The sequence below is a fragment of the Panthera leo genome, chromosome B1 (assembly GCF_018350215.1).
Source record: "Panthera leo isolate Ple1 chromosome B1, P.leo_Ple1_pat1.1, whole genome shotgun sequence".
NCBI classification, from domain to species: domain Eukaryota; kingdom Metazoa; phylum Chordata; class Mammalia; order Carnivora; family Felidae; genus Panthera; species Panthera leo.
In genome coordinates, this window is record NC_056682.1 from 192,799,441 (window position 1) to 192,820,935 (window position 21,495).

Below are 21,495 nucleotides of genomic sequence, written 5' to 3' on the forward strand. Positions count from 1 at the left end.
TCCTTTCCCTGCTGACAAGCTCTGGCTTCACCCTCGGCCCCTCCTTGCCTCCTCCTCCCGTGCAGCATCCTCAGCACATCCCGTGTCTTTTCCGTCTGCTGACTTCTCACCACTGCCTCCGGCCACGTCGGGCCACCACCCCAGGATGACAGCCTCATCAGCCGTAGCCCCGTCCATGTGGGCATCTTTCCATCCCATCCTCGGGCTCTGCCTAGAGTGTTCTTCCTCAGAGAGAAACTGGGCTGTGTTCCTCCTGTGCGTCAAGGCCCTCAGCAGCCTCCCCTTACTGGACCAGCCAGACCCCCTCTCGTGCACCCCGGCCTGCCTCTCGAGCTGTAGCCGTGCCACTCACGGCCCTCCTTCCCTGAACCAGGCTGGCCCCCTTCGGACTCCCAGTGGTACCTCTCCTGCCTCAGAACCTCCCCACTCACTGTGTGCCCTGTGGAAGGCTAGGTTCACTCAAGCGACCCCGGAGGCTGTGTCTGCACCAAAGTACTGGGCTGCAGGGAGACCAGAGACGTAAGTCGAAGGACTCCCTCACTATATGCCTGGGACCGAAGAGTCAACAGTGCTTACTGCTGTCTCCACTCCTGAGCCAATCGGCTCACTTAACCTGTACAAAGCGAACACTCTAGGTCCATTTCCTACGTTGCATACATAGAATTAGTAAGTACTGGTAGGTAATATGGGAAGTGTAGTTTTGGTTTTTTTTTTTTAAGTAATCTCTACACCCAACGTGGAGCTCGAACTCACGATCCTGAGATCAAGAGTCACATGCTCTACCGACTGAGCGCCAGACATCCCCAAATATTGAATAATCTACCGTAGAACTCTTAATTTTATGTCTGTTTTTCCTTTTTTTCCAGTGGGGCTGGAGTCAGCTTCCTGATTTGTTGGATATTGATGACCATCGTGGTTCTCACTTTTGTCGTTGGTGCAAACGTGGAAAAACTGCTCTGTGAGCCTTACCAAAACAGGAAGTTATTCCAGGTACGTATGCTTTCAAGGTCTGTTATGGAAAGGCTTGACTAGAAACTGATTTCCCCATATCTTGTGGGTGCAAAAAAAGATGAGCAGTTTGGTTTTCATTCAGTAAGTTAAGATCCCTTCACTTTGTCAGAGCAAAAAATATATATATATGGTGGTATTTTCTTTCTTTTTTAAATGTTTTTTAATGTTTATTTATTTTTGAGAGAGAGACAGAGCGTGAGTGGGGGAGGAGCAGAGAGAGGGAGACACAGAATCTGAAACAGGCTCCAGGCTCTGAGCTGTCAGCACAGAGCCCGACGCGGGGCTCGAACTCAGGAATGGCCAGATCATGACCTGAGCCGAAGTTGAGCCACCCAGGCACCCCCATGGTGGTATTATTTGTCAACTGTCAGGTGAAATCAGCACCAGGAGTTAAGGCCTCTTCATCAATGTGGTTTGTAATAAGCTGGAGGAGAAAATTCCCAAGCTGGGGTACCCCAGGAGGTTTCTGACATTTTAAAGAGTTTCTCAAATGACAGTTGCCCACACAGATGGTTTTGAGGCCCTAAATTTGTAGTGAAAGACACCAAAAAATTCCACACCTTGTGGCCTAGTGTTGCCCCTGGTAGACGTCTGACGAGGCTGTTGGGAAATGAATTCAGGCTTCACTTTCTCCCTCTGAAACCAAGTCTTATGGACTCTAGGGACCTGTTCTCTGTTCAGCTTCACTAATTAATGAGGAAATTTTGGCCCTTGTTTGGGTCTTGTCACTCTGGCTTTTCAGTGCTTTTCTTCAGATGCTGTTTTTTAAGATATATTTCTCTTTGGGGCGCCTGGGTGGCTCAGTCGGTTTAGCATCCGACTTCAGCTCATGGGTCATGAGTTCAAGCCCTGCATCAGGCTCTGTGCTGACAGCTCAGAGCCTGGAGCCTGCTTTGGATTCTGTGTCTTCCTCTCTCCCTCTCTGCCCCTCCCCTGCTCCCGCTGTCTCTCAAAAAGAAACATTTAAAAATAATTTTTGAGATATATTTCTGTTTTCTTGTTTTATTGCATATATATTTTTTTGCCTCAAATCTGTTATGAAATCTGGTGAGTGGATACTAAGGTAACAAGTTGTCATGGTGTTCTATTTATTCAGCTGGTTGAAGAAAATTAAGTTGAGAGTGTCAATTTGTCAAATTTTGTCCATTTGGCCTCTTAATGAAAAATTATAGTGATACATCAAGCCAGACTTTATTATCTTCCATGCCATATTAAATTGCTGAAAAGAACTTCTTTAAAAATAAGGGATATTTTGACACCCTTTACGTTCCTCAAGCACGTACGTGATCATGCACTAATGAGCCCATCTTATTATATATAACATATTACATTACATATGTTAGCCATCTTAAATATATGATATGAAATGAGAGAGTATGAAAGTTTTAATTCATTTTATCTATAGAGAAGTAGTAGTGAAAAGGTGGGCCAGCTGCTTTATGGCTTTCTATTAGCTATTTTGAATCAAGTTGTCTATTCTTTGACAATTTCTTATGAGTTTGTCTTACTAAGAGAAGTGCTCTCCAAAAAAAAAAAAAAAAAAAAAAAAAAGCAATTTGAGTCATTCTTATTGATGTTACCCAGTGGTCAGTCAGTTTTTTTCCAATCATAGTCTTATTTTCTGGTTTTAAGTTGGAAATCAATGAGGAAAACCATGATCTGAAAAATCCCTGAAATATGTTTAACAGAATATTTTATTATATGCATGTATATTAGTGTAAAAGTATCTTTTTTAAAAAAATAAGAGTCTTTTTTTAACTTGTTCTAGGTTTTGGACACGCCGTATTTACTAAATGAGAATTGGAAACACTATCTCTCTGGCATGGTATTTAACAAACCAGATATTAATCTCACTTTTGAACAAGTTTACAGGTATACATAATTGCATTATGCATTTTTTGCTACCGAAATGTTGCTGTTCCAGAATGAGAATTTTACTTTCAAAGTGTCTTTGATAAGACTCGATAAGACTTTCCAGCTTCAGAATTAAGCTGTTCTCTAGTCTTGGCAAAGAGAGTAGAAATAAGACCAGAAAGAGAATCCTTCCCCCGAAAACCTGCTAGACTTCGGTGTGGTGATGTCTCAAAGTCCCTTTGTCCAGTAGGCACTAGACCTCACTGCTTAAGGTGACCCTAAGATGCATTGATGAGACCCTCTGAAAACTCCTGTACAGAAATCACCCTGCCCCAAGTGAATACCATGTATAACAAGAACAGCAATGGGTCCAAATCTCAGACACGCTGATCGTGAAGCAGCTGAAGGGCCAGGCTCTGCGGTCAGGCTGCCTGGGCTCCAGTCTTGACTCTGCCACCAGGGAGCAGGCCTTGGTGATCTTGGGCAGTTTCACATCCTCTCTGTTCAATAAGGTTCAAAGGCTCCCCAGCTCCTCTAGCAGAGATAGCAAATGAGTAGCTCACGTGCCCACCCATTGCACCTGACCCTCGTGGTAGACATCGGTAGTCAGCTGTGGTCTTGTCCATAGCCCGGAGAGTCTCAGAATCCTTCTCTGCAACATGCAGGCGGACATTATCAAGCGATCGGGGATTCTACGCACCATTGAACCATCCCTGGGCTGAAAGGACAAAGCCAAGCTTCTTGGCCTGGCCTGCCAGCTCTTTGTGACTCTGGCTCCTACAGAGTCTTACCTCTGCTGGTTCGTGTATTAAGCTTTCTGTTCCAACACCACCAGCCTACTCGGGGTTCCCTGGAGAGGAGTATCACATCTCCCAGGGATGTGGGAAAGTTGCGTCTCCCAGGCATCCCTCGGCTAGAGGGCTCTGGCTGCTGAACATGAAAGAGGCACTCCCAGGAAGTGGCTGTGTCAGCAACAGGGATATGCATCGGATAAGGCCGCCCTTCTTAGTTCAGTCGAGGAGGCATTTTGCACATGTTAGAGGAGCACAGAGAGGTGAGGTCAAGCTAGGTGTCCTCACCATCTGGGTATTTGTGGCCCCCTTCCCTGTCTCCATCCTGCCATTAGAATATACATCCAACCATATGTTAAGAGAGTGACGCTCAACCGTGAAAATATGGAGGCAGATGGTCTGGCAGGGGTTTGATTGAAACTTATCCTAAACCCCATGAATATGCTTTGTAACACACCTCTTTCTAGCAGGTGTTGCTCTTTGCTGTTTGTTTTTTATGAGAACTGATGTCTTCCCAATCTGTGAACTTGTTATCACTCATGGCTTTTTCCAAAGGCACGAAGGAGACAGACAGAAGGCTGATTTACCAGTTTTATTGTATCTGTTCCAAAGATGGGACATTTAGCGAAGTAGGGAACGAAGTCAGGAATGGGAGGCTCCGGGGGGGTCCACTGGTGACCTCCTCCCACGTCGGCGCTTAGAAGCTCCTTCTCTGCTCACAGATTGAAATCAAAGATAAACCGTGAACCTTTCTCTCCATCCTTAGCAGTGGACAGAGGCAGCCACAGCTGCCTTTCTGGATCATGATTTCTCTGTTTATTCCCACAGTGATTGCAAAGAAAATAAAGGCATTTATGCCACACTTAAGCTAGAGAATAGCTATAATATCAGTGAACATCTCAATATTCAAGAGGTAAGGACTTGGAACCAATCATGAAATTGACATATTTCTTTAGTAAATCCAGTTATCTTTCATTTTCTTCAGAAATACTTTTTTAAAGTTTTTTTTAATGTTTGTGTTTGAAAGCAGGAGAGAGACAAAGAGCATGAGTGGGGGAGGGGCAGAGAGAAGGGGAGACACAGAATCCGAAGCAAGCTCCAGGCTCTGAGCTGTCAGCACAGAGCCTGACGCACGGGGCTCACACCCACGGACCCCGAGATCATGACCTGAGCTGAAGTCGAATGCTCAACTTACTGAGCCACCTGGAGGCCCCTTTCATTTTTTTTTTTATGGAGATAAAATTCATATAAGATAAAATTCACCATTTTCTTTTTTTTTTTTAATGTTTATTTATTTTGAGAGAGAGAGATACAGTGCGAATGGGAGGTGGGGGCAGAGGGAGAGGAGAGAGAGAATTCCAAGCAGGCTCCACACTGTCAGTGCAGAGCCTGACGTGGGGCTCGAGCCCACGAACCATGAGATCATGACCTGAGCCAAACCCAAGAGTCCGACACTTAACCAACTGAGCCACCCAGATTCCCCAAAATTCACTATTTGAAAGTGACATTTAGTACACTCACAAGGTCGTGCAAACCTCACATCTGTCAAATTCCAAAACATTTTCGTCACCCCCAACCAGTTGTCTTTATGGACGTATGAGTTTCTCTAGTAGACCGCACAATGCTCAAGAGGGGTCTTGCTGTGGACACTACATAAGAAGATTTTATATTGCTGTGTGTCGCTGCTCCTAGAGGGACACACCCAGGGGACATTGGCGTTCCAACACTGGCCAACCTCTTCTGCCGGGTCCCTGAAGAGGGAACGAGGCACCGAGAACTCTGGTCCACACAGTCGTGGCCCCTCGTGACTCATGGCTGTGGCCCCCGGACTCCATGTGGACTCTGCTGAGGTCTGCTGGCCCTCAGCAAGACAGCATGGCCACAGTGATGGAAGCAGACAGAGTGGAATGATTTCCTCTTCTCCTTTGCCCAAGCCCACACTCTAGTCTTGAGCTTTAAGACTCTGAGGAGAGGCCACTCCACAGCACACTTGACAGAAGAAAGAGCGAGAGAGTTTCGGCTGCCCAGGCCTAGGGTGCCTTCAGCCTGCACTGTCCGCCTCCCCACATCTGGAGGCCTTCTGGCCTTCTTGTAGGAAAGAACTTAAGGAGACTTCTTTCTTCTGGGCTTCCAAATGGAAGCAGATACCAAGAGATACCGAGGAAAGAGGTGATTCCCCAAACCCCACAGCTTGCCACTGAGGCATCACAGAAGGCTTCCAGAAGCACCATGAAACCATGATGGCCTGGCAGTTTTCAGATATGAAGAGGTTTATTAAAAGCTGAATACAGGGGCACCTGGGTGGCTCAGTGGTTGAGCATCTGGCTCTTGATATCGGCTCAGGTCATGATCCCAGGGTCATGGGATGGAGCCCGGAGTCAGGCTCTGTGCTAAGCATGATGTCTGCTTAAGATAGTCTCTGTTTCTCGGGGCACCTGGGTGGCTCAGTCAGCTGAGCATCTGACTTCGGCTCAGGTCATGATCTCACAGCTCGTGAATTCGAGCCCTGCGTCGGGCTCTGTGCTGACAGCTCAGAGCCTGGATCCTGCTTCGGATTCTGTCTCCCTCTCTCTGCCCCTACCCTGCTCGCACTCTGTCTTTCTCTCTCTCTCTCTCTCAAAAATAAACATTAAAAAAAATTTTTTTAAGATATTCTCTCTCTCTCCCTCTCCCTCTCTTTGCCCCTCTCCCCCACTTGTGCTCTCTCTATATATAATAAAAAGAAAAAAAAGCTGGATACAAAATTTTGTATTGCATTGTATTTTCTATTGTATTGATTATCCTTCTTAAATATTCCTTGCATGTATACATAAATAAAATATCTAGCCCTAACTAGATACCCTCTACTCATCTGACATCATGCCATGTTTCATTTTCTCTGTGGACCAGAGACAGAGCACTAGGGACGCTCAGGCACTACACGCTGCATGAAACTACTGACTGCCGCTTAGGACAACCCCAAGTCATCAACCGTGTCCCCATGATCTCAAGTGTCCCCCACCACCCAAGTCCAGTGTGTGCTGCCTCCTTCCCCCGGGATGCAGCCTGCCTGGCCCCTTTCAGCATCTGTATTTGCCAAGGCTCATTCAGAAGCCACCTCCTCTCTGGTGTCCTCTCCAGTCCCCTACCTTTGAGGACTGTCTCCTGCACCTGGTGTCCTGATGCAGTTCATGTGGCTTTATTATGACACTGCCTCTCCCTTTGAGGACTTTGAGGGTGCAGATGGAATATTATTTTGCTTTGCCTCCGACCTCCTCACATAGTGTGTGGCGTGGGGCATAAGGAAGGAGCCGGGGAAGCGGGGAAGGGGTGGAAGGGAAGAGAAGGTTACCGGGAAGAAATGTCAGTCGGGGGCATGTCTGTGTATTTTGTCCCTTGTCACTTTACTGCTCTTTTAAAGCTCTAAGTGTGTGACTATCTTGAAGAATGGACTTATTTATAACTTTTCTTTTTATCATGCAGCATGCTGGAAACATAAGCAATGACTTTCAAAATATGAAAGTAAATATTGACAATATCGTTCTGCTGGATGAAGCAGGAAGAAAAAACCTTATGGATTTCAGCTTTTCAGGAATAGACGCCATAAATTATAACATCTACTTGGCTGAGGTGAGACCATGAGTTCATGCTTGATCTTTTGGGGAAAATCACAGCAGATACCCGTGGGTTGGTTTTGTTTTGTTTTTCTGTTTTTCTTTTGTTTGTTTGTTTTTAACTTGGGCGGTTTTTTTTTTAAGCTGAGGTGAAATTTATATAACACAAATGAACTCTTTTAAGGTGAATAATTCATTAGTATGTAGTATAATCACAATGCTACACAGCTATCATTTCTATCCAGCTCCAAAACATCTCCATCACTCCAAAAGAAAGCCCCATTCCCATTACACAATTGTGCCCCATTCCACACACCCCCACCCCCCAGCCCTGGTAACCACCCATCTATTTACCTATTCTGAATATTTCATTTGAATGGAATCTGAATGGAATCCTAAGGCATGTGACCTTTTGTGTCTGATGGCCTTAAAAGGCCCCCTTTCACGTAGCCTAAAGTTTTTGAGATCCATCCCCATTATAGCACGGATCAGCACTTGATTTCTTCTTATGGCTGGATGTGGTTGGATAAAAATAATCTGGTTTTATATGTATCAATAAGAATGTAGCCGGAGTCGCCTGAGTAAGAGTTTCCAGCCTTTATGGCCATGGACGATGGTTCACTATGTTGTCTATCAGATACCGTTAAGGCTTAAAAATCCCACGTTGATGACACAGTTCTTTTCCCCTCTTTTGCAGCTGAGTAAAGCCCCCACCAAAGCGAACCTTTTATCCTTTGCAGATGATCTAGAAGTAAAAGCCAACCATCTGGTGAGTTCGAACAGTCCCGTTTTAAATGCTGTATTCACTACAGGTGTCAAATGTCAGTACTATTCTTCGCTCCCGTACACCACAAGTAAGCTTTGGTTAAAGATGTGTCTCGTGTGCACGTCAAGACTTCCCACCAGCAGCCATTGCCGTGGGGCCCGGAAGTCTGTGAGCACATGGACGTTTCCAAAGGGTGGCGTCAGGGTGCCCGCGCCTGCTCCCGACCTCTGCTGGTGGCGCGGGTGCCCTCACTGTTTAGCACCAGCTCTGTTTTCACCCCATCAACCCCTCTGCCACCAAACACGTGTGCAAGTGCACGCATGTGTGCCATTTTTCTTGCAGTGTAGGGAATGGAAACTGAGGACACGGGAGGGGGATTTCCATTTGGTGCTTTGCATCGCCAGTGACAGGTGGATAACGGAAGGCAAAGACGCCACCCAAGCCCCGTAAGCTTCCCTTCCTCACTTCCCCTGCTGGCCAGTGACTAAATGGCTATCATGAACGGAGCAGCAGAGCATGGCCATGAGGAACCTGGGCTCAGGAGGAAGACTGGGATTTAAATCCTGGCCCAGCCACTTCCTATTTATGGGAACTTGGACAAGATGTTTCCTCCTCCGTGCCTTAGTTTCCTCATCTGTAAAACGGAAGCAATAAAGTTGCTCATTAATGTATTAATGAGCCCATTAATATGTCACGCGATAATATATTAAACACTTTTTAAGTGTGGGTCAAATGAAAAATTGCTCAGTTGAGCCTTGCTGTTCTCATCTGCGAGACGGGGCTATCGCTGCTGTGAAGTGGCTTTCTAGTGGCTGTATTATGCGGAGGTGAGAAAGAGAGCACAGCCTCAGGCACTCAGGACAGGCTGATGGGTTTGGTGGCCACTGAGAGTTCACAGTCCTGTGACCTTGAAATAGGGTGTCCTGGCACTGCCCCACGTCTGGTGGGCCCCACGCCCACAGCATACAAGGAGGGCTGCATGCCGGTCACAGCTACCTTGCCCCGAGCCCCTGTGGTTAGAGAGAGCGCTCCAAAGTCTGGAAAGGTGGTGTTGACCTTTGTTTCTTTTCTTCTCTTTGCAGCCCCACGGAAGTCTGAAACAGTCCCTGAAAAACAATGCACAGACAATTAGGACGATTCACCGTAGCGAAGTCATCCCTTTGGAACAGTCAATGGTAACGCTCGACAACCTCTGGCATTTCCCTGTGACCCGAGCAAATCCCATGTCATTAGTTGGCTTTCATGTAGCCTCACGAAGCATCTGCACCTCACGCGGGGGTCAAATCCAGTTGGCCTCAGGCTAAGAAATTAAAAATTAATGATAGTTGGTGCGGCTGGGTGGCTCGGTCGGTTGAACGTCCGACTCAGTTTCAGCTCAGGTCAGGATCTCATGGTTCGTGGGTTCAAGCCCGGCATCAGGCTCTGCGCTGGCAGCACGGAGCCTGCTTGGGATTCTCTCTCTTCTCTGTCTGCCCTTCTTCCCACTTCCTCTCTCTCTCTCTCTCTCTCAAAATAAATAAATAACTTTTAAAAATCAATAAATCAATAGATGAAAGTAGCTGGGCTTTAAACAAGACAGATTTTCAATGTTACCACCCACTCCTTTTGTGCTTTATCTCCTTGCCTTTTCCACTTGGGTGTGACCAGGTAGGTTAACCCCGTGCTTCCCCCACACACTATGCTCTGGTTCCCTGCGGCTCGATAGGCCCCCAAAGCCAGGCACCTGGCTGGGGTGATGATGTCTGTGTTCTGGACTCCCTCGCACTTACTTTCAAATTCTTTTTCTCCACACCCTGCCAAGAAATATGGGAAGGCAAGGGTAAGTCCTTTTCCCCCTGCCTCATTTAGCTCCGTTCACTGATCCGATGGGCCGCGTTCCCTGTCTCCTCTCTCGTAGCCTCTATTGTGACTTCCCCTTTCTTTTGCTTTGGGCTGCCTTCTGGCTTCTTTCCCAAATGCTGGAAAGGCAGTTTGTAGCAGAGAACACAGGCTCTGCACTCAGGCGGAACTGATTTCAGACCCTGCTTCTACCTCCCCAAAGTCTTAGAATTTTCCATTTTCTCATCTGAAAATGGGGGGAACGGTTCCTGCCCTCCTGTTAACCTGCTTCCTGGAGACAAAAGCCTTGATGTCCCAGAGAGACTCTGTAAACAGGAGGGATTATTGTGACGCTGCTGTGGGAGACCTGTTACAGAGTCGGCTTGCTCAGGTTTGGAGAAGCACACGAGTCCACTTGACTTCAGCTTTGGAACCTCCTAGAACTAGTTTTTACCACTTCAATCTCTCTCTCTCTTCCTTCCCGACTTTCTAACTCATTGGAGCATTCAGAAGGAAAACTGAATTTTCTTAATATGTGTGCTGCACTCATCATAATTCTCTGCTCTGTTTGTTTATGCCTAGCACAAGTTTGTTAACATTTTAAGCTGGTTTTTCCATGCTCCTTAACGGCTTTCCTTCAAGTAGACACAAGCCTCCTGGGCCTTTGCAGAGCTGAGGCAATCTGTCTACAAATAGGCAAATTGCTGTGTACAGGTGACCGATGATGTAAACCTAGGGTTAGCAAACTATGGCCCCAAAACTATAATCCAGCCCGTTGCTTGCTTTTGTAAATAAAATTTTATTGGAACGCAGCCATGCCCTCTTATTTACGGATGACTGCAGCCGTTTTCCGCTAAAAGAGCAAAGTTGAGTCTTTGGACACGGTGTGGCCCACAAAGCCTAAAATATTTACTATCTGGCCTTTGTTTTACCAATTCCTGACCTAAACCATTCAGATGGAACTACTCTGGGAAGTCAGGGTAGACTTTTGTAATTACCGCCTGCCACTTTGAGCCAACTCTACTCCGAGTGGTCTCTTGGACACCTCGTGTGGGATGTGCTGCCCTTCAAAGTTCTAGAATACAGATCCTGCTATTCTTCCACTTTTCTTACACCAGAGGTTTGTGTGGCTCACATGGTTACTTGCATCTATATTGCACAGTAAAGTCGTATTTGATGGCTGGCTGCGGGGGGAGGGGGAGAGGGAGACACAATGTTCGTGTAATAAGTTGGAAAATATTATGTGTGCTTGTTCACCAGAGCTCTGTATACCAAAGCATCAAGGAACTTCAACAAAAAAGCAGCGGATTGGGGGTAAGGACTTACTTTCCTTTTCTGCCACGGGGTCTTATTATAAAAACACACACAGCCTTTCAGAAGTAATGGTTTTACAAGTATTTAAGTTAAAAAAAAAAAATCCTTTGGGGGCACCTGGCTAGGTCAGCCAGTAGAACTCATGACTCTTGATCTCTGGGTCATGAGTTCAAGCCCCACAGTTGTGAGTGGACTTCATTTCCAAAAAAAGTGGGCGGGGGGCACCCAGGTAACTCAGTCGGTTAAGCATCTGACTTCGGCTCAGGTCATGATCTCACAGTTCGTGGGTTCAAGCACCGCATTGGGTTCTGTGCTGATGGCTCAGAGCCTGGAACTTGATTGCTTCAGATTCTGTCTCTCTCTCTCTCTCTCTCTCTCAAAAATAAATAAAGATTAAAAAATTTTTTTTTTAAAAAGCTTGGTTATCCACCCACTTTAAATGCAAACTGGGTTTTCCTACCATTTGCTTCCTGCAAGTACCTCTCACCTTGGCACACTTAGATACACAGGTGAAAGCCGTGAGTTGATGTGTAGAATGTAAGCTCAGAAGGTACACTGGTCACTCTCACTGAGCTAATGCTGCCTACAAAATCCAGTGCCTTTGACCACAGACTCATTCTCACCGTTGGGTTGACTGCGGGCTTGTCCGCCCACCTTCCCACCCAGAGACCCAGGCTGAGGGAGCAGCTCCTGTCTGGGCCACCTCATGTCCTCGAGGTAGAAACACTAGCTGCCCTTTAAGCAACTTCTTAGAACCGGCCACTCCATCTACGTTCCATTAGCCAAAGCAAGTGAGGCTGCCAGGCCCATCATCTTGGGCTGAGAAGCCAGAGCTCAAGAGGTATCAGCAGTCAGGAGCAGTTAATACAGTCGACCACAGGGGGTCCTTCAGACTGCAGACACCCCCACAACAGAAACCGAGCTCCACGGCTACGATGTGTTTGTCTCGTACCCTCAGTGCCAACGGGCAACTCAGGAAACCTCTCTTTATTGAGCAGATTGGGCTGCTCATGAGAGGTTGGGGATGTCAGCCCACAATCGAAAATCCCACGTTCCTCGTTCCTCCTTGTGCTTTTCTCTGAGGTCTTTTTGCAGACCTTGGTCACAGGGCTTCTTGCCACGTGTGACTGTGTGACACGTGTCCCCGTGAACCGTGAGCTCCTTCGCTAGTAGTTAGCACACTCCCCGGGCAGCACTGGGCCTGCTTCTTTGTTGGCACGGGAGACCCTGAGTTCCCCTGAAGGCTCTTCTGTGAGGTTTGCTCGGCTTGGGGACCGTCACTGTTCCTCTCATCACAGTTGCCATTTCACACATGTGTGTCCTGGGCCAAGGGAGCCTGGGACAGACCGGTAACTGTGTGCGGGTCCCTTGCCATCCCGCGCATCTGGACGTTCATGGTGACAGCGTGAGCTGCGCGTTGCCCTTCACGAGGGGTCAGTGTGGGGGCGAGTTGGGGTGGAAATGCATCTTTGACCCACTGGCCAAGCTGTGTGCCCTGAGGTCTCCGGGCAGAACAGAAAGGGCACCTTTTCTAATTTGCACCAAGCTGCCATGTCGGAGTTCTCACCTGTGTCAAGAAACTAGGTGCACATCCCGGCTCTTATGCCCCCAACCTGGTGACGTCAAGCAGGGTCAGCCACCTCCTCTGTGAAGGGGGCCTGATAATGCCTTCCTACGGCCTGTGAGTACAAGAGCCCGCCCCCCGCGCTATCCATGGGGGATACATTCAGCGGATGCCACGGGCAGTACTGAACCCCTGCGTGCACAGCTACGATAAAGCTGAATTTATAAATTAGGCACAGTAAGGGGTTAACAGCAATAATCAATAATAAAATAGAACAATTATAAGAATGTACTGTACTAGAAGTTATGTGAATGTGGTCCCACTCTCAAAATCTCTGACTCACCCTTCTTGCGAGGATGTGACGTGGTAAAAATGCCTGACCGGGGGGGGATGAGGTAGGCATGTGAGGGAGCGTTAGGCTGTTATCAGCATTTCTAACTATCTATCAGAACGAGGATCTTTGCTTCTGGACCCTGAGTAACGGAAACCGTGGATAAGGGGGACCTCCTGTACTCAGGGAGGCGATTTGGATCAAGGGCCCAGCCCAGTGTCCGGCACAAAGTGAGTGTTCAGTATGACATCTCTTGTCCCCCTGCCCTCAGAGGGCTGGGCCGGCTCAGTCGTCTTCTTGACTAGCAGGTCGTCGTGGGATGGGGCTGAGCTGACCGCACGGGCACCGACAGGCAAACTAGTGAAATCCCTTCGTCACGTGACACTTGTCGATTGCTGTGTTTTCCAGATGAAAGTGACCAATACCCTTTCCTCTTTGGATTCCGCTCAGGACTTCCTCACAACCCGTATTTCCTCGGTTATTGTTGAAGTAAGTTTTCTTTTTAAAAAATATGTATGGCCATGGGGGAGGGGAAGGAAAAAAAAAAAAGCTAGAGAGGGAGGGAGCCAAACCATAAGAGACTCTTAAAAACTGAGAACAAACGGAGGGTTGATGGGGAGAGGGAGGGAGCGGAGGGTGGGTGAGGGGCATTGAGGAGGGCACCTGTTGGGAGGAGCACTAGGTGTTGTATGGAAACCAATTTGGCAAGAAATTTCATATTAAAAAAAAAATATGTATGCCAGTAAGTGGGCGTGTGCCCATAACTACGTGACCTCATAGCATCCTTTTAACGGTTTTCCTACCCTCCGATTTCTTTCCAGGAAAGTCAGAAGTATGGGAACACGATAGTAGGATACTTTGAACGCTATCTGCAGTGGGTCAAAATCTCAGTAAGTAGTTTCTCTTTTATGAACACAAGAGGGCCATGTGTTAGGATGGCCATGTTGTAGGATACAATCAGGAGGAGATAAAATTAAAATCCTAGTAATTGGGTAGGAGAGATAAGTCAAGGGCCTCGAAAAGGACCATGATGGGAGGTGGCGTAAGACACAGCACGTGTTGTCCACGCTGGACCCCTTCTCGGGCCTGACACCGAGCAGGAGAAAGTGCCCCTCACATCGTCCCTCAGCTCCCTTGCTCACCATTGTAGGAGTTCTGGCCACACTTGACTGTGTCTCCCCAGTGCACTGTGAGCTTCTTTTGCAATGGTGGCTAGGGCAGCGCTCAGCCTGCCATGCTGTTGGTGGATCAGTCGACTAGGGATGTCTTGAGCTACAGAAATTTGTTTTCTCATAATTCTGGAGGCTGGAAGTCTGACATCAAGGTGTCAGCAGTGTTGGTTTCTTTAGAGCCTTTAGAGTCTCTCTGCTTTAGAGTCCTCTCTGCTTGGGTCGTAGACAACCACCTTCCCCATGTGTCTTCACAAGGTCTGCCCTCTGTGCATGTCTGTGCCCAAATTTCCGCTTCGTTTATAAAGATGCCAGTCACATTGGATTAGGACTCAACCTTAATGACCTCATTTTAACTGAATTGCCTCTTCAAAGACCCTACCTCCAGATACAGTCACATTCTGAGATACCAGGAGGTAGGGCTTTAACACACGAATTTGGGGGAACACAATTCGGTCCACAACAGTGGGGTCTCCCTGAATACATTAGAAGAGGAAAGTCGAGGAGCAGAGTGAAGTTTCCGGTGGTTTCAAGGCAGCACGTTGCTCCCAGCAGCCAGCTTGTGGAGAAGCATAATGTCTTGGAAAATGCCTTTTGTCATCTTGGGCTCTGGGCCAGCTCCCCAATCTGAGGATTATTCCACTGGGGCAGGGTTTGGTGGGGGGGAGATGCTTGCCGCTGAGTTACTTGATCAACTTGGGCTGAGTCACTTGGGCTACTTGCTGTTAGCCAAGACGGGCTTTGAGAAGTCTGGGGACTCAGGAAGTCTTCGACTACCTCCAAGGGGTCATGAGCCCGGACTACCAACCATCTCCTCCCTCTTTGCTGCCCACCCCGGATTCCAGCCACACCCCACTGCTTGATTCTCTGAGACGTTCACACTTCTCCATGTGATTTCCTCTGTGTCATACCCCCCTCCCCAGTCCCTACCTCTAGTCCCCACCATCTGGGCCTCGTGTATCTGGTTCTCCTTCAAGGCCCAGCTTCCTGATGTCTGTGCTGATGCCTCCCACCAACCAGATGGGAAGACCACAGGGTCCTCTCAGTGCTGGCATGAGACGTGTGCACACGTGGGTGAATAGCGGCGGAAGAGATACATTATCATCATTGCCGCCACGGCCACTGGACCCTGTGCATATCCTCCACCAGATCAAGGAACCACATTTTAGTCACATCCATACCCAGAATATGAAACAAATACCGTGAAACCAAAGGGAATCTGGACAGAAATGGTTAAGTCACACGAGAGCCATGCCATGGAAATATTGGGTGACTGTTGGTACCAAATGGATCAGAGCTATGCTGTGGGGCTAGGAGAGATTTTCACAGGGTTATAAATAAAGGAGAAAAGCAAGATGCAGAAAGCGTACAGAGTATGACTCCAACCCCAGTTTTTGTAAAAACCCGGCAGTGAAAAAGCCTATGAAGAAAGAGGTAGGTTGGTTGAGCTTGGTGAAAATGAAGTTGTTAACATGGATTGCCTTGGAAGGTATAGGTGGTGGAAGAAAAAGGGAAGGTTTACCAACCAATAAAGGAAATGAGCTAACATCGAGCTCATTGTATGTACTCAAAAGTTCTTTTTTTTTTTTAAAGATTTTCTTTTAAGTTTATTTGTTCTGAGAGAGACAGAGACTGCAAGAGTGGGGAAGGGGCAGAGACAGAGGGGGAGAGAATCTCAAGCAGACTTCGTACTGTCAGCCCAGAGCCCAACGCCGGGCTCGAACCCACGAAACCATGCGATCACGACCTGAGCTGAAATCAAGAGTCAGACGCTTAACTGACTGAGCCACCCAGGCACCCCAAAAGTTTTTTAAAACGCATGACTATAGCTATCGTAAGTCAATGGGATTGGAGCATCTGTTTGAGATTTAGTAAACGTGTTTATTTTAAACTCATTAATGAGTACATAGTTTTCTGTCTTCTAAAAAAAAATGTATTTTTTTTAATTTTAGAGAGTGTGTGTGAGTGGGGGGAGAGGGGCAGAAGGAAAGAGAGAGTGAATTCCAAGCAGGCTCCACGCTCAGCACGGAGCCCAAAGTGGGGCTTGACCCACAACCCTGAGATCAGGACCTGAGCTGAAATCAAGAGTCGGACACTCAACCGACTAACCCACCCAGGCGCCCCTATTTTCTTCTTATTTTTTTTTAACTTTATTTATTTATTTCCTTATTTATTTTAGTTTCTGTCTTCTAAAATGGGGTCTGCAGGTAGCACTGGTTTTTGTAAACACGGTTTTATTGGCACACAGCCACCCCCTTTGGTTTATACATCATCTGCGGCTGCTTTCACCATTTTTTTTTCAGAGTCCAGCACTTGTGACAGAAATGTCTTGGTCTGTCCTGCGAGGTAGAAAATATTTACTCTCTGGCCCTTTCTGGGAAGAGTTTGCCAAGCCCCGGTCCAAAATATATAATTATTAAACTGAGAACAAACTGAGGGTTGATGGGGGGTGGGAGGGAGGGCAGGTTGGGAGGGAGGGCAGGGTGGGTGATGGGTATTGAGGAGGGCACCTTTTGGGATGAGCACTGGGTGTTGTATGGAAACCAATTTGACAGTAAATTTCATATATTAAAAAATAAAAAAAAAAGAAAAAAAATAAAATAAAAAAAAATAAAATAAAAAAAAAACAAAAACAAAATATATAATTATTGATTTATTAGCTTTCCATTTTCTTCCACATCCTTTGTCAGATCTCAAAGGGATCAGGTAAGAAATTCAGCCCGAGACCCTGGACCTGACACTTGTACTTCATTCTCTCGGGAGCCTGGTAAGGGTGGGTGTTATGGTTCCACAAAACAAGTGTAGAAACCAGAGACCGAGAGGCAGAGAGAATCAGCATCTTGCTTTCAAGTACCTGCTTTTAAACATTGTCAAACTCATCCATAGAAATCAGCATTCTGCTCCATGTCAACGAGGGTGTAGAGATCCTTTGGGTGAAAATAGGTCAAAGATAAATGGCACGTCTGATTCTTGTGGATTTTTGCGCGTGTGCCTCAAAGTTCACTCGTGTTTCTTACCCCCTAGATTACTGACAAAATTGCAGCCTGCAAACCCGTGGCCACCGCTTTAGACTCTGCTGTTGACGTCTTTCTGTGCAGCTACATTATCGACCCCATGGTAAGAATGGTGAAATTTCATCTTTCAAGATCAGGAAACACAGTAAACTCATCAGTCTTCATTTTTTGTTTGCAGATTGTAGTACACCCTATGATATAAAATAGTTCTGTGCTTGGGTCTGTTAACAGGTGTAGAATCCAAGACCTGAAATCTAAAATTGAGATGAATGTGTTAGGATACTTCAGGGGCGGCTGGGTGGCTCAGTCGATTAAGCACCCGACTCTTGATTTTGGCTCAGGTCATGATCTCACGGTTCGTGGGATCGAGCCCCGTGTCGGGCTCTGTGCTTACAGCACGGAGCCTGCTTGAGATTCTCTCTCTCCCTCTCTTTCTGCCTCTCCCCCCACTCTCAAAATAAATAAACAAAAAAAAAACAACAACAAAAAGACCTGTCCCCTGCAACACCGTCAACCCCCTGAGCAGAGGGCCTGTGCGTTGCTGTGTCCCTGTCCTCTGGCATATTGCCTGGCACAGGCAGTTGAATGAATGAAGGATGTTCAAACAGCTGTCTGTCCAAGTGCATCTGTACTGCTCCGTCTGTCATCTCCCTGTCCCACATCCACATGCCCATCTATCTGCTGGACGGACTTTGACACCTGAATGGAGATGCTCCTGTCCTCTTCTAGCCATGCAGTCCCCAAGGTTTGGCTTCCTGGCCACTTCCCTCCTCCCCAGACCCTAATCCCTTTGTGCTGCTTCTTGGACCCCTGCTGATGGCTTTGTAGGTGTGTCCTGGGCTAACCTGGTTGATTCTTTTTTTTTTTTTTTAATGTTTGTTTGTTTTTGAGAGACAGAGAGACTGACAGACGGACAGAGCATGAGGTGGGGAGGGGCAGAGAGAGAGGGAGACACAGAATCTGAAGCAGGATCCAGGCTCTGAGCTGTCAGCACAGAGTCCGACGCAGGGCTCGAACTCATGAACCACGAGATTGTGACCTGAGCTGAAGTCAGACGTGGAACCGACTGAGCCCATACAGGTGCCCCTAACCTGGTGGATTCTGAATTGATCTCCTTGCCTTCGGTCTTCACCACCTGCCCCCAGCCAGTCAAATCACCCAACTATCGATGCTTTTCCCCCAGTAATTGAGGACCAGTGGAAGGGAGGCCTAGAGACTGGAGCTTTGTAGCGAGGTGGTTTAAATAGTAAGAAAGAGCTCTGGGCATTGATTTTGCCAGGAAAGTGGACCCCAGGCTGCCCAACATGTTTCTTTTATACCTTGATTGTTCCGAAAGAATTATGGCAGCTTCCAGTAAAAGGATTGGTTGTCATAAAGCTCTAAAGCCTCTCAAAGCGAGGTTTGAATGCACAGAAATCTACCAATAAAAGAACACGTGGGGAAAGGAGAACAAATTTACTGGAAATTCTGGGTCAAGAGGTGCCACTGCCATCCGACAGTGCGCTCTGTCCGGAGGAAGGCAGAACGTCAGTGGCTGAGCTGTGAGGGTTGGAGGGCAGCGGAGGAGGGCCGCTGTCACATCCAAGCTGCCTTTTCCCTCCCGGTAGGCTGGGGAGGCTGTCCTGGTGTTACCTACAACATCACCCTAAGGCAGCGGCCATAGACCCGAACCTCTACAGGCCAAGCGTAAGACACTGGCTGGTGAATGGTGTCGTCGGGGTCTCCAGCTGCGTCTCTTCTGATTGGTGGATAAGGCTAAACAGCGTTGGGCGTCACCCCTGCAAAAGCTAGCGGTGTGGCCAGGCCCCAACCAAACGCGGACCTTCTTGATGGAAGAACCACCACTCAGCGGCCGCTGGTGTTGCCTTGCGGGGATGGGGGCTCAGTTTATGAGACTGAACTTGAAGACTTTTCAAGAAAGACGTGACTCCAGATTTCTGTGTGAAGCCTGACTTAGGAATGTTGGCAACTATCTTCTGAAAATACCTTCACATGCTTTTTTAACAAAATAGGGTTGAATGCAGCCTATGATCTGCTCTTAAGCTTGGTTAAGTTAAATATGGAATGTTTGTTGAGAGCCTAGCAGGTGCCGAGCGCCGATCCTGCCTTCTCCACACAATAGTGTTATGGGATAAAGATGCTTCGGTCCCGCGGTTCTGATGCAGAACAAAGCCAGAAAGGTGAATTAGCCGCGTCAGACAACTCAGAAAAGGGATTAAGCTCAGGCCTGCTGGCCCGCCATGCTCCTATCGTAGGCAGCAAAGGGACGCCATCTGGTGGGGTCTTAGATGCAAACCCTTGCTTCCCCACTTGCTCCCACTGGTCCTCATTTGTAAAATAAATATAATAGGATCGAGTCAAGGTTTTCAGAGAGATTTAATGAATTGCATCAACGTGTAGCCTTTCACACAGTAGATGACTCCCGTTGCATTTACAAATGGTTTCAATGAACAAAATTAAACCTCATTAAACAATGGCGGTAAAAAGAAAAAAAGCGACCGCTGCTTTCCATTTTCCCGTCTTGAGGCATCTGATCCTCCTGATTTTCTTTTTTTCCCTAGAATTTATTTTGGTTCGGCATAGGAAAAGCCACCGTATTTCTACTTCCGGCTCTCATTTTTGCTGTAAAGCTGGCCAAGTACTATCGTCGAATGGATTCAGAGGATGTGTATGAGGAGTAAGTAGACACGTTTCTACAGAGGCTGGGGGAGGGGGGTCATTTTCTAAGAGGCACTGACTTAAGAACGAGCTCTGATGAGATTAAACTTGGTCTTTTTTTAAAGTAGGGGGTCACTCTGGTCAGGTGTCTTCTTTGTACCTTTCTTATGCTTGTTTTAACTGTTCTCCCTCTTGCTTCATCTTCTCAGTGTCCTTAACCAGCCTTCTTATTTCTTGTTTGCAGTTCCTCTGTCTTGGGGATTTGGCACTTTACTTTATAGCTGTGTTTACTAGTTTTCACTTTGACTCTGTAGTATATACCTTTATGCTTCGTGTTTTACTCCACTCACCTCCTTCCTGATGTGTGTCTCTCCTGAATGTACTTGGGTAGTGTCTGTATTAGGGTAAAAAAAAATGTGGGGGATCCAGCTGTCGAGCTGTGATCGTAATTAAAAACAATAATTGTATCTCCCTTTTTAGTATTTTATAGTGCTGAAACTGTATCCGTCAAAAAGTAAGCCTTTTCTTTTTTTTAAAACCATATTCCTAAGATGGGACTGGGGAGGTCTTTATTATTATGTGATGGACTTTTAAAACAGAATTAATAGCATCTTAAAATTACATGACAACGTTAGATATGCCCAGATAAAAATCCATGCTGATGCCTCTACAACAGGGCCGGCACACACAAGGCACTGAAGGAATACTTGTTAAATTAATGATATTTTTATAGGTTAGGTTTATTAATATATAAAATGGCTGATTCAGTGCTTGGTTTTTAAAGGGAGCAGAATGTGAATATAGCTTTTTTACTCTCTTTGTAGATTTAACAAATGCTCCCGTGCTTTTCATGACCCCTTGCATCGCCTTTGTAGCTCACAATGTGAATACTTCATCTTAGAGATAACATGGTGTTTTTGGTGTATTTATTTTTGTTACAGTATGGAAAATGGTAATATTGGTTTTCATAGACATCATTCCACTCAGACTGTATGAACAAAGTTTTTAAACAGATCCAACGGCACGAGTTCTTGATCTACAGCGTCTCTGAATACTGGAAAAGAAACCTTCCCTTCCAGAGTTTACAGAGTTTAGTGATTTTTGTATGCAACACTCGCCGATGCGCCAAAGAGTAAAAAGTGTGCATTCACAGCTGTTTTGGTTTTTGTTTTGTTTTCTCTCCAGAAGTTTTGCTTTAATCATCTGAGCCTTCTATGAAAGTTCCAATATGTATTACATTCATTCATTTCCAGTTTAGTTTTCAGAACAAGGCATGAATTGTGTCACATTTCATTGCTTGGGAACCTAGACTTGTAGCTAGACAAAATCCAGCAAATAGCAGTTGTGTGTGTGAACAATAAAAGTGATTTCAGAAATCTGACTCTAATCTTCTTATTGAAACACATACCTATATTATAGACATCGATTATGTCACTGTGTCATTTGCTCAAGGCTGCTGTAACAAGTTACACAAGGTGGGTGGCTTAAAGCAGCAGAAGTACTTTCTCCCACAGTTCTGGAGGCCGGAAGTCTAAAATGCATTCATCAGCACAGCTGGTTCCTCCAAGGGGGATTGCACAAGAGTCTGTTCCATGCCTTTTTCCTAGATTCT

The 21,495-nt window shown here is 46.6% G+C and overlaps 1 protein-coding gene across 8 annotated transcripts in view; it reads left to right on the forward strand.

Moving 5' to 3' along the window:
• PROM1 (prominin 1) overlaps nucleotides 1–21,259 on the forward strand; it is a 134,992-nt gene extending 113,733 nt beyond the window's left edge. For 7 of the 8 annotated variants that reach the window (XM_042936847.1, XM_042936843.1, XM_042936845.1 and 4 more), the window contains 12 exons: nucleotides 867–990; nucleotides 2,780–2,883; nucleotides 4,485–4,569; nucleotides 7,119–7,265; nucleotides 7,947–8,018; nucleotides 9,098–9,190; nucleotides 11,094–11,147; nucleotides 13,451–13,531; nucleotides 13,864–13,932; nucleotides 17,236–17,328; nucleotides 19,787–19,902; nucleotides 20,825–21,259. In XM_042936847.1, the coding sequence (XP_042792781.1) occupies nucleotides 867–990; nucleotides 2,780–2,883; nucleotides 4,485–4,569; nucleotides 7,119–7,265; nucleotides 7,947–8,018; nucleotides 9,098–9,190; nucleotides 11,094–11,147; nucleotides 13,451–13,531; nucleotides 13,864–13,932; nucleotides 17,236–17,328; nucleotides 19,787–19,902; nucleotides 20,825–20,879 (1,093 nt within the window). In that variant the 3' untranslated portion in view covers nucleotides 20,880–21,259. Of the gene's footprint in view, nucleotides 1–866; nucleotides 991–2,779; nucleotides 2,884–4,484; nucleotides 4,570–7,118; nucleotides 7,266–7,946; nucleotides 8,019–9,097; nucleotides 9,191–11,093; nucleotides 11,148–13,450; nucleotides 13,532–13,863; nucleotides 13,933–17,235; nucleotides 17,329–19,786; nucleotides 19,903–20,363; nucleotides 20,398–20,824 lie in introns of all 8 variants that reach the window. The other variant, XM_042936848.1, reaches the window with a different exon arrangement.
• Nucleotides 21,260–21,495: the final 236 nt, after the last annotated feature.